Source organism: Protopterus annectens, chromosome 4.part0, assembly GCF_019279795.1.
Source record: "Protopterus annectens isolate FY-2018-M chromosome 4.part0, PAN1.0, whole genome shotgun sequence".
In the NCBI taxonomy this organism is placed as follows: Eukaryota; Metazoa; Chordata; order Ceratodontiformes; family Protopteridae; genus Protopterus; species Protopterus annectens.
The window spans coordinates 43797426-43813755 of record NC_056733.1 but is presented as its reverse complement, the minus strand read 5'-3'; the positions used below and the strand labels follow the sequence as shown (position 1 = coordinate 43813755).

Below are 16330 nucleotides of genomic sequence, written 5' to 3'. Positions count from 1 at the left end.
AGTACCTTGAGACTGTGGCCTAGGTGGTCTGCTGTTACTGGATTTGGACTGAGAAAGCCTGGAAGAGACAGGAAAGGACCAATTCTTAGACGGCCAATGCCTACTAAATATGGGAGGCTGTACTTGCAGGAAATCTTTAACAGTTTGCATAGATTTAGCTTTTTCCTCCATCGTTTTAAGAACTTCTTCTGCTTTGTTGCCAAACAGGTGGTCTTGGTTTAAGGGAGCATCCAGTAATTTGGCTTTAACATGATCTGGCAGAGTTTGCTCCTTAAGCCAAGCATGCCTTCTAAGAACAGACCCAGTAACAGCACCCTACAAGATGCCTCCAAGGAGTCAAAGCCACATTGCAAAGTATGTTTACAAACTTGTTCAGCAGAATGCATTAAATCCTGTAATTCTTTATTTTCAGCAGTCAGGAATCAACATCAGTTTCTGTTTAAGTAATCCAATAAGATGCTGCTGGTACTTTAACATATGAAACTGGCAGTTTAAGGCCCTAATGGCCAAAGTAGCATAAGTATATACCTTCTTACCCCATCTCTCCAGGGCCCTGGAATCTCTATCTGAGAGGGTAGGATTTTTTGCAGTAGCAGCCGCAATAACTTTGGGTCCCTGTGAAGTGGTCTCTGGGTCCACAGTAGGATTTTTAAAGAGGAACTTGAAACTCAGGTACTCTAATACCAGTCAGGTTTCCTGGGAGCTGGAGGTAAGGTGTCTGGGGCCAGGCTAGATTCTAAGAAGGCATCATCTACAATGTCCAGTACAGGGGGGATAGCTAAAGGCCTGTGTTGAGGCAGGACTAAGAATTCCCCAAGCCTCTTTTTAGAGTCAGAGTAATCCTGGCTTTCCCAGCGGAAATGCTCCCTAAGGGAGTGTGCAAAGTTTCACCAAAAGAGAAATCTTCTGGAGGGGAAGCAGAGGGAATGGAGTCCCCCCTGCATCAGAAGCCTCATAGGTAGATAAGGGCAAATCCTAGTCATCAGAAGAAACAGAAATTTCAGAATCCTGATCAGAAGAATCAGAAGGAAAATCGGTTCTAGGTCTCTCAGAGGGAGAAGAGTGGCTTCCCCTAATTAGAGTAATAAGGTCATCAGCCATTCTTATTTGTTTTTTAGGTATATGGGCCTGACCATGCTGTTTGGACGTCTGTTTTCTAGGCGTGGATCAGGTCTTAGGCCTTGAAGAAGAAGATGGCGTTGGTTTGATATGCAAGTCAGTAGGCCTGAAAACACCCTCAGAAACCGGTGCCTGCACAGTGGCTCCAGACCCATCGAAGGTAGAGACATCCGCAGGTTTCATAGTCAAAGAAGCATCTCGCGGCATACCAGACTCCGAATGGGTCTCAGTAGAGGCCTGCGAATCTGAAGTAGTGGATATCAGGGGCTGTGAAAGCGCCTCACTGAGTACCGGCGAACTGGCGACTAGCTTAACGGAAGCTTCGTCGGCTGCTTTGGACCTATGCAGTCTGTCTCTGTCTTTATCTTTACATTTTTTTTCGGAATGTCGGTAGTCGGATGGCTTACTGAAGCCATTTCTGAATAACTGAACCGAGTACTGAAATAGTTAGATGCAAAAATGAACCGACGACGAATAGTACGAGGACTGAATAAGGCACAAAATTGACAGCGAGGGACATCGTGGTCTGGGCCTAAGCAAGGAATGCAGTACAAATGAAAATCTTTATGAGGTATTTGCTTTCCACAAGAAATACAATTGTTAACTTTTACTGACATCAGTTTTAGAGCAAGAAAAGGGATCCCCAACGAGGTACTTAGCTTTTCAGAAAACTTCGGTTCTGAAACTCGAAAACAAAAATTTCAGGAGTCGCCCGACCGGCACTTGCAAACTGCTTCTGCTTCGGGCACCGCACGGCAAGAAAGACTGATGTAACGGCGTCGGCTGCATGCTCTATACCCCTGATGTCATGGAAGAAGAGACCGCAACCGACACAGGACCCAAGACTTAGATAATCAAGCCGGCGGAGGGCTACCTGCAAGCAGATAACACAAATGTAATGACTGCAACAGTGAAACACGAAGACCATCTACACCTTCACAATGTGCTCCCAACTGCAGCAAGCCCCCCCCCCCCGAGAAGCTAGTAGACCATGACCCTTCATTCCCCTCCTTCCCTGCCTAGTTCCAATGGTTTAGAGTCACTAATCAAGCTGAAGTCACTGCACTACAATCAAAGGTCCAAATGCCTGCACCTCAGAACCAGGTAACAAACACTGCTAAGCTAGAAAATTTTCATTAAAAACACCAGTAACTGGTTTGCAATGACTCTTGCATATCTGTTTCCTACATGTGTGACAATCTGAAGAAAAAAAAATCTTCTAGAATTGCAAAGAAATAGCTGAGATAGCAGCCTTTTTGCAAGTTGCATGCTCCATCTTCGCCCCCAGCCCCTTTTTCTTCCAAGGGACAGTCACAGTATGTCAATTCCTGGCTCGCAAAGCTAGCTAATTAGTGAAGTTGCTATCAGTGGTTATCAGGATTCTTCCACCTTCAGACTGCAAAAGGCTCAAAGCATTTACGGTCCCAGGGGAGGGAAAGAATGCAGCTCTCAATGACACCACATAGTATAGAAAATGCTGTGAATTATGAGGCTAAATGGCTTATGAATCCAGTGAGTGTGAAATAAAAAGGAGAAGTTACAGGTACCCTGCTGCAAGGGTCTTTTCGCTGTAACAAATTTTCAAATGTGATAAGTTAAAGGATGTTAAGCACAAGGGAGATAAATTTCTAAATATAGTATCATTAGATTTAATTCACCTCTGTGTGGTAGGAACTGAGGGGCATGACTAGGATAGAAATACCACAGAGGAAAAGAAACTGCTAAGCTAATATCTTTTTAACAAGTGGAAGAAAGAAAATCATTCTACAGTTAGGAAAATACACTTCAGGGAAGGAAAAGTTATGTTTAGGGAGTAGATGTAGTTTAATGTTGCCAGCCTTGCAGCTGACTGAAAGGCTTGGGTAACAAAAGCAGACTTTTTTTTTTTTGCCTAATGTAGCCATGTATCCAGAACCCTATTATCCTTGTCAGTTGGTAGAATACTGAACTTACAGACTCTGGGGCATCCAAGGGTTATCACTGCCAGGTCCATCACAGACAGCTCTCTCTAGAATTTTCCCAGGTTTGGAAAGGGAAACCGTTCAATTTGAAAAAGTCTTCTCCTAGAGATCACTAGCAAGATCTGGTACTAAAATGAAATGTGACAGGCTGCAAAGATTCTGTAATTCATGTTAATAGGCAGTCTTTTGGAAACCCTATGAGCTGATGGCTATTCAGAAATTGTGAAGACTTGCCAATGCCAGCTGGCAAACAGTCCACCATGAAAAAGGGCTCTTAAGAACTACTTTTCATATCAAAAGGCACTGCTGCACCTTTGAGCCCTCAGCATTTACTATAAACCAGACTCTATTGATACCAATTATGATTTCTCCCAAATGATGAGAACTGAATTTGACTACAAGGAAACTGCTTTCAGGTAGGCTGTGTTCACAGTCACTCAAGTCTCCTGACAGAATATGACAACATAATGGAAACAAAATAAAAGACTTACAGATAGATTATTTATACAGTAACCATCTCCAGTTTGATCCTTGACAAAAAATTTGAAGGTACTTGCATGCTGAATATAAAAAAAAAGCTCTGACCTTCTTTGTGTGTGTGTGTGGGGGGGGGGGGCGCACAAGGGTGCATTAGTACATTGGATACTAAAACTGTTACTAAAAGTACTCCTTCATTTTACATTTCAACAGCTCACTTTTGAACCAAACAACAACTCTGGGAGACCAAATGATTTCTAAAACGCAAACTGGTATAGGAAGAGGGCTAACTCTAACTACACTAGTGACTACTAAAATATTACTTCATAATAATAAATTCATACTATAGTGCTAAACAGAAAAAATTAAACATAGATGAATTTGCAAACTGTCACTTCTAGGAGAAGAGAAACATTTCTTAAATGTTAATAAACGTTTTACTAAAAATAACAAATAAGCAACAAATGTAGACAAAACACTATTAAACAAACCATACAAAAATCCTAACTGTAAGACGTACCAAAGTTCACATCCTTCTTAAGGCACCATTCAAAAAAAAAAAAAAGAAAGAAAGAAATGGCAAAATGATTTAAAAACATTAACACAGCTTAAGCTCACATGGTCAGCGGCAGCCCACCAGCTTTATGCAGTACTCGTGGGGTATTCTACCTCACCTTGAAGTATATCATCTCATACTAATTAACCTTATAACAGTTTTTCCTAACCACTTCTAAATACTAGAAACTAAACCTAGCTTGCATTTTATTTGAATGTGCAGGGAGATTGCACAACTACAGGCATTGCTTTTTACAAATGTACTAATTTCTGCATGTGTAGAACTGAACTGCCTACATGTTCAGGTTACTAAGTACTACAAACTTATCAATGGAAAGCCTATATTATTATGGACCAGCAAGCCACGATACATATCTGTATCTCTACTAGACTAAAGTTCTGTATCAATTTGTTTGCAAGTCAGACTATGAAAAATACATTTTTCATGCCTGCATTAATATTTCAATCACCAAACATGGCAAAATGCTGGGAGGTGGTCTCAGCGGGAAGATGGCATCCAGGTGTACAAATATACCTCTCTGACACATCGAACAACGGTTGTTTTCCAGACTTTGGGAATGTAACCAGTGGCAAAGCTTAGACTAAAGAGATGAATGAACTAGGAATAGAAACTAACTCTAAAAAGCAGTGGTTTAAGAGAGCCGACCAAACTGGCAATAACCCAACCATTTATTGGTAGTTAAAATCCTTCAAAACCATTAAAATAAAGCAACAATGAAGTAAAGTTACAAGTAAGCGCTTTCATCTCATATTACAAGCCTTCTTCAGACAATTAAAATCATCACGTGACAAGTTTAAATGTAATTAAGTCACCTCTGAAGATAAAAGTAATAAGCATACGTCCCATAAAATAATCAAATATCAAACTAGCTATCTCTCTCTCTCTCTCTCTCCCCATTATGGCTTTATATGGTAAGTTTAATATTTGATTATTTTATGGGATATACGCTTATTACGTTTATCTTCGGAGGTAACTTGTGTGGTTGCTATGTACTATATGTTTTTGGATACAATGTTTCTTTAAGTTTTCGTAATATCATGTGACTTAATTACATTTAAACTTGTCACATGAGGATTTTAATTGTCGGAAAGCCGATAATACCATACAAAAGCTCTTACCTTTAACTTTACTTCACTTGTGAATTTTAACGGTTCTGAAGGATTTTATGCACAAATAAACGGTTGCCAGATTATTACCAGTTAAATCGCCTCTGTTTAACCACTGCTTTTTACTGTTCTTAGATTAAAAAGGTTAAGCAGCGAATTCAGATAGGTCATTTTTGGCACTGATAATCAGGCAATCTGGTATACCATCAGTGCCCATGGATCAGGTGTTCATAGCTTTTGAGAGGGCTGAGAGAACTTGTTCCAAAGTTATTAAAGGGTGTGGCTGGAATTGTGGAACAGCTACAAGTGTGGGTAGAATAAAATTTAAACTAAATGTTTCAATCATGAATTGGCTATTTCCTTTTGTTCACAGTGTGCAGTACTATTGTGGACTAGCTCCGAATATTGCTGGGTATTAGTCGTCAACTTCCTAATATAAAGATCTACTTTTTTTTGGTTTTAGTGGATATTTTAAGACCACACTCTACTCCGTTTCCTAATGGGTCCCTTACACTCAACTAGTTCACTTAAGTAAGCTCTCAAGTTATGTAGAATGAGACCTCTTACAAGTATATTTTAAATAATTTCTTTCACTTGTTCACAGAAAAAAAAGTTCACAGTTCTATAGTTTATTCACGTGGCTATCCCACCACAAGGGTTTGTTTTTAAATTTCTCATTATATTTGTTGAAGACAGGGACTGCCTTATTAAGTCAGCTATTTAAGTGGGATTAGAATTCAGAGGCACAGGTAGCAGCTTTACGAAATGGATCGATTGAGGGAGGATTACAGTGAATTTTTTTAGGTCCTGAAGTAACTGACGAAGGTCTGCCTTTGAGGAGTCCATAAATCCAGAAGTATTTATAGTGTTAGTTTACAGGAAAAAGTCACTAAATTTTATGGCTTGATTTAATATGGCAGGATACTGCATAAGGAGATTTGCAAAAAGTGGCCATATCTGTGATGACTACATGAAGGTTACTGGGGACCGCTAGTAGGACAGTCAAACATTATTTCCATGGAAGAAGTTAACAGCCAGCATTCCTGAGAGCCTGTGGAGTGAATGAGGTTTAATTTACATGTACTGTATCATGCAATACACCATTTCTTCAACAGTCTAGATTTTGTACTGTTCTGCTGTTTCTGTCATCACTATTTACAATTTTTAAGTCTCTTCTAAAAGGGGGCTCTTCTTCTAGCCCAGTATCTAGTCAACAACTGAATGAAATAAAATGAAAAGTGTCAGATAAGAAATGCTTGGCTCTATTTATCTACCAACTTTCACATATACAGCACAAGTAGCAATTCCTTTTTAGCAAGCACTGAACTGCTCCCATCCTCCCTCTGGAACTACCTTAGGTCTAGCCAATATACTCCTGAATTCCAATACAGTTTTCTGATTTTACAACATCCTCAAGAAGACTATTCTATGCACTTAGAAATATTTACATGAAAAACAACTACTTTAGGTATGCATAATCAGTAGAAAAGTGTTTTACTACTGTCAAGCCAATAATTAAAAATAATAAAAAAGGAGATATGTGACTTATAAATTATTAGTCATTTCCTAGCACTAAGATGGTGAAATCAAAGATTTCCTAGGCACTTAGGATCGTCTGTGTTGTCTGTTGCATAAAGAATCTCAGCTCAAATGCCAGAAATATGTCACGAAAATTAAGTCACAGTTCCTTTTCCCCTTTTTACTGCCCTTCTAAACATTGACAAAGTGGGGTACATGCTTTACAGTCCACCCACAAGTTTAGCAAACTCAACAAAAAATCCAGTCTCTCAGCTTTTTCTTGCAAAGCCATACTTCACAAATGTGAGTGGTGCTTTATAGTCTTCCATTTATTTACTAATTTCACTTGCTGTTCTTCTTGTTCATACATCCCATTAACAGACTGGTTCAAGTCCAAGTTACTTTCGATACTTCAACTCCTGTGCTTTTCTTTCCTGACTCTCAAACATTTTCCTTTGGAACAGTGCAAAAGGTTTCACTGGTAAAGTTGCTCTATGAGCTTTGTTGTCAGAAGAATGAGACTCAGAGTCCCCTTTTCTTTGCTGGCTCACTTTTTGTAGGATAAACTTTTGTATTACCTCCTTACCCCGTTTTGCATCAAAAAATGCCTTTGATCTTCCAGGAAAAAATACTCTGATGACAGCTGGATACAGCAATTCGAACCTCACACCTGCCTCTTGGAATTCCCTGATTGCTGGGATAAATTTGCTTCTGTTCTGCCTGGTGTACAGTGAATAATCACTGCCCACGAACACTTTGCCATCTCCAGTTTTTAATACTTTGTGCCCTTCTGCCACATTTTTTAAGGATCAACTCTTTCTGCTACTGTGATTGTATCTTTACTAATACAGGTCTCTGCTGTTTTCTCATGGCCAGGTTTTGAGCACTCAATGTGCCCTTTCAATCAACAAATGCAGCTGCGGTATACATGTCCTGTTGCTTTGTGCTTTCATACAATTAATACAGTCTGCTCTTTCCAGTTTCTCTGGTACAGCGTAAACTACCAGGTTTTCGGGGTGCGAGGTCTTCTAACTGTATTTTTTTAAACAGCTGTTCTCGAGAAGTTTCATACTCAGCCAATATTCATACAGACCTATTTAAAGTTTAAACCATGATTATAAAATGTTTATGTCTGTACTACAATGCAAATATATTGCCAAAATTGACAGCTATGGATCAATGTGGTTTTGTGGAAGGGAGACAAACATTTGACAACATTAACAGAACAATGCTAATCAGAAGGCAAAAGAATGTCAGAAATTGCCACTGTTAGTGGGAACTGCTGCAGAGAACGCATTCTGAGTAAGCTGGAATTTTACAAGTAGTGCAATGGAAGCATTTGCATTGCCTGATAATTTAAGGTTAATCAGGAAGAAACATGAAGGATCAAAGGCAAAAATTAAAGTGGGAGGGGTCCTCTCTGATAAGTTTTGTTTAAACAGAGGAACAAGGCAGAGGCGTCCTCTTTCCCCTTTGTTATCTGCTTTACATTTAGAGCCATTGGCAAAGAAAATAATGGACTCAGAGATGCGAGAATATAATGGACCCACAGATGCAAGGATATATTTGGTATAGGTAATCAAGAAATGTTGGCTTTATCTGCAGATATTTTGTACCTATAAATCCAGAAAAGGACCTCTCTGTGTCGTGGACCATTTTAAGACAGCTTCAAGTCTTTTCAAGATATAAATCAATAACGACAAAACAAAAGCTATAGCCATACATTATGTACCCACACATGAATTGGTTCAGTAATTCCAACATTTATGGGGACAGGAGATGAAGTACTTAGAAATACAGATTCAAAAGGCTTCTGTTATGACAGCTAAAGATATGTGGGAAGACACTAAACAAAAGATAACACAAAAACAAAGAAACTGTAAGCTCATGTTTACGGATATGGATAGTAAGATACAAGCAGTGAAAATGTTTTAAGCCCCTTTAATTTTATATATGGATCAGGCATATTTTTATCAACTAGAGAAGAAGTTGTGCACAATAATTAATAAAGAGTTGCCGGAATTTGTCTGGAAGAGGGCAAAATTAATTGGGATAAGTTCATCCTTCCAACAGAAGGAGGTGATTTAGGATTACCTGATTTGAATTGATATTTTACAGCTACACAGATAAGGCTCATAATATGTAGCACAAGCAGAAGGTTATAATTCAAAATAGAAAGGGATGATGATGAAGCAGGGTGGAAGTTCAACAAACAGAGTGGGATTTTGGATGTAGATATTTAAGGAGAATAACTACACAGAACATTACATACAGTATTCTAAGAAACAAGCCAATGCAAGAATGAAGAAAGGAGGCCTTTCCATTAGAGATGACTGCAAGTATGGGTATAGAAAATAGGTAAGAGGGAGCTGGAATTTACCTGCGAGAACTGTCAAAGGAACCAAGGTATTAGGAATAAATAACTAGAGAGGGAAAGGTAACACAGTGGAATGAGGTCAAGAAGATGTTTTGGACTTCCTACCAGGGATTGACAGAGTCTAAGCAAACAGAAAGGGACAGGGGAATCTTAAGTGAAAAACCTGCTTTGGCACAGTTTTGGTTGAATTGAGAAAAGAAGCTGCTGTTAAAAAAAGGGATAATTAGTAGGGCACGTAAAATATTTCACGATAACTATAACACTCAATCATAGTAGGTTAGAAAAGATTGAGGAGACTGGAAAAGAATCACAAGAGAATAATGGCAGAACATATGTATGGCTCCCGAGTATGCAACAAAGTCCAAAAGGTTTTTAGAATCTATGCTTGGAAGTGTTTGCATAGGTATTTGTATACAGCAAGTGGACTTCAAAGAATTTTTCCTCATGTAGACAACAAATATTGGAGGTGTGAAGAGAAGAGAGAATTTACTGGGAACATATGTTTTGGGAGTGCAAAGAGTTGACATATTTTACAAATTTCCTGCAGAGCACTCTGTCAGAAATATTGCTTGCGCAAACAGCCTGTAACTAAGGAAAATACACTTTTGAGCTGAGACACAGGATCTGAATTACTAGACATAGCAAGGTCATAGTTTAATTCTGTTGGTTACCAAAAAAGCAATTATTTGAAAATGGAAATCAAACTCTAAACCAACTGTATTTGAAGTACTAAATATTATAAAAGAGATAGATACAAACTGGAAGAGGGCTCTTTAGAAAAGGGAAGGAGCAAATTACACAGACATAAATGGAAATTGTGGGAAAGATAAATGTATAATGTCTAGGAGAAGGAGCAAGTTTTAAGGAAGGCAGGAATTCAACAATTTATGTAATGTTGGAATGATCACAGCTAAAAGGAGAGGATACATATGATGTAAATTTTATGTAAATGGAAAAAAATGTTATTTTTTTTTCCTGTTAATGTACATTTGCCAATATCATAAATGATTACTTCATAAAGGTGTTAAAAAATTAGGTCACCAAATCACCTGGTAACCTGCCTGTTACCAACCTATAACACAAACAAGGTCAATGTGCATATTTCGATCTTTAACAAATGAGAAAATGAAACCTCTGAACAGATTTTAATGTTCGTTAATCAAAATAATTACTGAAAGACAACATAAATGGACACCGTGATAGCTGCTGCTGTCATATATGAAACTATGGTTGCAAAACACAATTTACTTGTGTGAATACTACACTTATCCTTATGGAGACAATACCTTTATGCCCTTTTCTTACCTTGCAAAGTCTCAAGTAGCAGGGTCGGAAGTTGTGAGACCACTCAGACACACAATGTGCCTCATCAATACAAGCAAATGCCACAGGAGGCAGCTGGTCTGCAGGAGGAAGGCAACTGTAGCTGGTTTGTCCTCCACCAACCAGTGCCTCTGGGGACAGCAACAGCACATGCACTTTGCCTTCCTTCACCTGTAAATTAAATCAGTCTTAATCAATTACAAAAAAAAAATGTTCTTGTTGTCCATCTTAGACTGAATTCCCATCTCCCACCTCCAAAAACATAAAAAGGCAACAATGTTGTAAGAACATAGCACATGTTACAGTCAGCCTCTCTAAAAGAATTGTATAGATATGATTTTCATTTTTGTAAACTATCCTTTTGAGGCTTGCCTCAATTTTTGTTAGATTACTTTTTCTGGCACTTCTTGAAATCCAGATGCTCAAGTGGGTTTGTCATGCAGACAGGCATCATGTTACGTATGCAACTACTTTTTGCTGGAATCTTAAAAAAAAAAAAAAAAAAAAAAAAATCAGTAGTCAAATATTGGAAAAGGAATGTGGGATGTCTTAAGAGTTGAAGGGAAATTAACTTTGAGACAATCACAACTCCTAAATGGCAGAGATCACCTCTCATGCCTTCATAGAAAAATTCCCACTCCCAGCCCATGGGACAAAGGGGTTCTATATCGGTTTATCGAAAACTTTCTTCGTTGAACCCCTTTTCATCTAACCCTATTCATTGAATTTGCTTTTCAGCGAACCGGCAAATCAGCAAAACTTTTACCCAGGGGAAAAAAGCTACTCGGCCGCAAGAGCAATCGTAACAAAAACTACATCATTTTAAACAAACCATTGTGGAGGGTTTCTCCCCCCCAACACACACACACACCCAACATGGGGGGCTATGCCCCACCCCCAAATATACCATCTATGAGTGTGTACTGCATTGACAAAACGGCAAATGTGTAACAATGGCCACCTACAGTATCTCCTTTCCCTGGGAAAAAGTTTCACTGATTTAGTGGTTCGATGAAAAGTGGTTTGATGAAAAGGCATTCAACAAAAAGTTTTTGTAAACTGATATAGACCCAGATACAGCATGTCTGTAACAGCCCCACCAAAATCAGTTCACATTATGCTCAGTGACACATGCAACATATTGGTTAATAAGGGAGTTTGAAAGAGGGTCACAGTGGTGAAACCATGGAGTGGCACAGGGGTGTGTATGTTGTGTCCTCTCCCTTAAAGAGCCAAAGCCTTCTGCCTGAATAATGAGATATCCTCAGACATGCACAATCATAACTCTCAAACTCGGTGCAAAAAGTCCTGACAACGCTTAAAATAATGGTGGGACAAAGGTCCAAAAATTAGGTACAGATATTAAATACTGCTCTTATAAACTTAAACTTAGAAAGTTGCTAGAACAGGTTTTGCATTTGCATGCATTTTCTGAAGGATCTGAAGTCTGAAACTGAAATGTCTCATTATTTAGAGATTTAAATCCTCAATGATTTGCCAGAGAAACACACACTTTATGAAGAACAGACCAAAAATATGTGGCAAAAATGTGGACATTCTACAAAAACCTGGAAAGTTGAGAGGTATGTTCACAAGCAAGGTCCACTTCTTTTTAAATTCTTAGATTTGACATTGTGCCAAACATTCTGCTTATGCACATACTTCTACTCCATGCATTGAGAAGCAACTGTATGATGCTATGCATCAGTAAGATGTGCTGCAATTTTGGCCTGCTGTGTAATACTCAGGACCTAACCCGACTACTAATAAGCAAAGCATGCTGGGGCAGTTTCTAATGGACCTTTAAGAAGCAACTGCCTTAAACCAGTTCTTCCCTTAATCTACTCACAAGTTCACAGGTAGTTACTAGGCATGAGGTCCAGCAGACCACCATGGAATCAAGCCCAAATTCCCAACTGCCCTAGAGCACATTTAATTAAAAAAATGGCTTAGAGTCACATAACAGACAAATGGAGGACAAGACAATCAAACTCTAGACTACATGAAGCATTTCATAACCTTAGCCGTCTGCACTAACTGACAAGCATTACCTATAACCCATAACAGACTTCTTGTGAAAGAATGCAATGAAGAAAATCAGCCAAATGTCTTCCTATGTACTAAATCACACTTTTGTTATTGCAGTGAGTAAATAAGAACGCAAGCACACTACAAATCCAGCAAATACATTTATTGTTCATATAGCTAAGCAGTCAGGCAGTAGTACACCTACTGAATGTGGTCTATATGTAGTAGTAGTAACACTATACATATGAAAATAAATAAGAATCCATGTTACTACATGATAAAATGTTATCAAATATGTCAACTGGATGTAAAACAGTAACTACCACTCCACAAAAACTAATACATGGTCATCTCCCAAGGTAGCTACCACAGGCAGGGAGAAACACTTGGAGTTAGTATCTTCAAATGAATAAATCCTTAACTGCTCAGCACTGATTCATACTCAAAAGTTAAAAGCGTGTCAGTTAAGCTAGTGACCATGCAAATGCAGTGCACATAAGCCAGACTAAACAGATCTCACCTTTTCTATAGCAGTTTCTCTCTGGTTTTTGGTCATATTGGAGTGAACACACACAGCTTTTAACTTTGATGGCAGTCCAGAGACCTAAAAGGTGAAAAAAACACTTCAGTTTCAGTGAATTAGAACAGAGGAAAGAGAAATTAGTGAGCAGAATCACATTTCTAAGACAGACTCACTGGTTTAATTCCCAGTTCCCGCCACATCATGATAACAGGGGGGTTTTCAGCATGTCCCTACATTTACATCCACAAAACTCAGCTTCTCTGCTCAAGAATCAGGAACAAAGCCAACAATGATAGGAGACAAACAGCCAAAAACTCAGTGGCAAGTTTTAAAAATTGCAATAATTCACTAAGTTACAAGAATTAGTAAATGTTTACATAATGCATTTTCTGAAGAATAAGAAATATGAAACAATAGCATCTGACATTACTGATTGCCTATCTTCAGTGATTAACCAAGTAAATCAAAAATATTATGAGGGACATGCAACAAATGAGCCAAAATATGGTACATTGTGCAAAATGGGGACAGTTAAGAGCCATGCTTGCAACTGTTTGGGAAAAACTCCCACCACGTTCAGGTCTGAATGGCTCTGTTAAAAAAAATCCCAATGAAATGGCAAAGCAATAAGCTTGCTTACAGATGTGGAGGTTGCAGCTCCTGAAAACTCTGCTCTGCCTTGCCTAATTTTCTGGCTTCCACATCAGATAAAACATAAGCTGCCAGCTTGCCTGAAAGCATACAGTTAAGATCAGGAGAATAAAACTGGGGAAAAAAAACTCAACCCAACTCTGATGGCTTCCTCAGTGCCGACTCCTCCTGGTTGGTTCCTGCCCAGTAATAGGAATGAATGGGATGAAGTTAGGAAGCAATGGGGGCAAAAAAAAAAAAAAAAACACACACAAACCATAAGTTGCCATGGATCACACAGAAAGTGTTTAGGGGGAGAAGGATCAATGGCAGTCTTCATTTCCCATGCAGGAATAACTGACTGCTTCAAATGGGGATCTAGTGGTAAATGTGGTTGTTAGAACTCCACTTGTACACAGGGATAAAGCTTTGACTATGCCCCAGGTAACCAGAGTATGATTAGTGGCTCAGTCATCTGTTGGTGCTAGTGTGGGGGTAAGAAAGGAATGATGTGGCTGAAGCAAGCTTGCCTCTTTTCAGGGTGGGGAAAAAGGGTTAGTGGAAAAACATATTACCCTGGGCATGCTTGTGTGTTAGAGCCTCTGCGGAAGCAAAAAGCATAAGGAAATGTTTCCAGAAGGCAGGTGAAGTTTCATCAATTCACATATAGAAGCACATGTACACCAAAGGCACAGCTGACTGCACTCCAACCCATTGGATAATGTGGGGCATTTGCTGGGACAGAAACTCCAAGTTAAAGCCTGCCTCTGGGTGCAACAGTAGCAGGTTCCAGGCCCAATCATCTCCTACAAGAATCCTGTAGTCAACAGTTTGGGAGGACCTGGTGACCTCGGGGGGGGGGGGGGGGGATGCTGTTAAGCATCCAAGTGAAGGTGCATGACTAAGTGCCTGTAGACTGGAGGCTTTGTAGTTCAGGGAACCCATGCTGTAACAGTGGTAAGAGTCCAACCTAAGCAACCAAGGGAGAAAAATAACTTTAAAGTGGGGGCGGATGTTTGGTAGCCTTGCAGAATATTTATACCTCTACGTACATACACATTAACAAAAACACTTTAATATGCAAGTAATGTCAAGAAACAGAATGGAAACTTGCAAAACAGAAAACATATATAATCAACCTCCTTTGTCCTATTTTTCCACATGGAAATTAGGGTACCGTGTCAACTGCTTTGCCTTTACTGCCCAGGTTTCTGTACCACACAGTAATACTTGTCACACCACTGTTTTGTACACCATACTTTTTAGCTTCATTAGCATTCTGCTGTCAAACTCTCCCTGATAGACTATGGCAGTTGGCTGCAGCCCCTCTGATTCTATCATTGACCTCCTCATTCAGATTCCCCTTCTCCTTTTACAACCCTTCCAGATACTTGAAGCTGTGAGCCTGTCCCGCTATTTTCCCCTCTATCTCAATTCTTAGATTTTTCTAATTTCCCTCATTTGCTGCCATTACATCTGTCTTATCTGTACGCATTTGCATGCCACATGCCTTCAGCTTGCATTCCATTCCTCAATCCTTCGTTGGGGTTCTTGCTCAGTCTGCCTGTAATGCCACTTTGTCTACATACAGCAACTTTGTTGATATCTGCCTCCCCCCAACCTGTTTATTAATGTAGTCCATCACCAGTATGAACAGCAATGGACTCGCAGTTGAACCCCTGTGCGATGCCAAGCACTTATATTAGAGTCACTGGGCTCTTGTACATAGCCTGCACAAACTCTACCAATGTTTCTGGGAATTCAAATCACCAAAGGACTGCCCAAATCAGCTTTCTTGGGACTTTGTCATATGCCTTTTCCAAGTTTAAGAATGCCAAGTTGAACTCCTTCCTCATCTTAAGCTTCTTCTCAACTATCTGTCTCACAACAAACATCGAGGTGATTGTACTGCATCCTGATCTGAATCAAAAATGTTCACTTCCGGTCTTATTTTCAACTATTCTGCACATATGTTTATCAGTCCTCCTCTCCAGAACTTTCATGCAGTGTGACAGGAATTTGATACTTTCTTCCTGTACACTGGGACTAGTATGCTTATTCTCCAGTTATCTGGGATACAATTCTCTTTCCATACTGCTACAACTACCATCAAGAGCCATTTCTCCCATATCTTACCAAGCATCTTGATCATATTTGCATGACCTCATCTAAGCCTGCTTCTTTCCCCAGACTTCATTTTTCATAGTGCTGTTCTTACTTCTTCTAGGGTGGGCTCTTTCTCTCCTTACATTGTACGATGTATCTGGGGCAGTACAGCTTCTGTGGTGTTTTTTTTCATTCAGAAGCTACTGATATTTCTTCCGTCTGCCTTTGCAGTCCTGTTGGCTGGTGAGCATGTTGTTGCTGGCATCCCCTATGAAGGGTGTCAGATCATCTTCTGTATCTTTCTGTCTCTGCCTTGGAACCTGATAGTAGATAGCACAAAGACGCTCTACGTCACTTTCCAGAAGATGGAGTGCCTCAGAAGCCTTGTTCTTTGCTATTGCAAATACTTTAGCTTCTTTGTTAGCCAACCAGTATTTCTTCTTAGCCTTTTTTTATTTTTTTATTTCCTACTCTTTCCTGCACTCATCCTTTCTTTTTACGACTTCCTGGACTTCTGCATTCCACCACCAGCTTTCCTTGGGTACCTTATTTCCAATACTGGGCTCGGCTGCACATCTGCTCTGT

At 39.4% G+C, this 16330-nt stretch overlaps 1 protein-coding gene across 2 annotated transcripts in view; it reads right to left on the bottom strand.

Annotated features, from left to right (window-relative positions):
• Positions 1–16330, bottom strand: part of RECQL4 (RecQ like helicase 4) — a 913040-nt gene that overhangs the window by 593624 nt on the left and 303086 nt on the right. For both annotated transcript variants that reach the window (XM_044068076.1, XM_044068075.1), the window contains exons 13-14: positions 13007–13090; positions 10441–10629 (exon numbers count right to left, since the gene is read on the bottom strand). In XM_044068076.1, coding sequence (XP_043924011.1) covers positions 10441–10629; positions 13007–13090 — 273 coding nt within the window. The remainder of the gene's footprint in view (positions 1–10440; positions 10630–13006; positions 13091–16330) is intronic.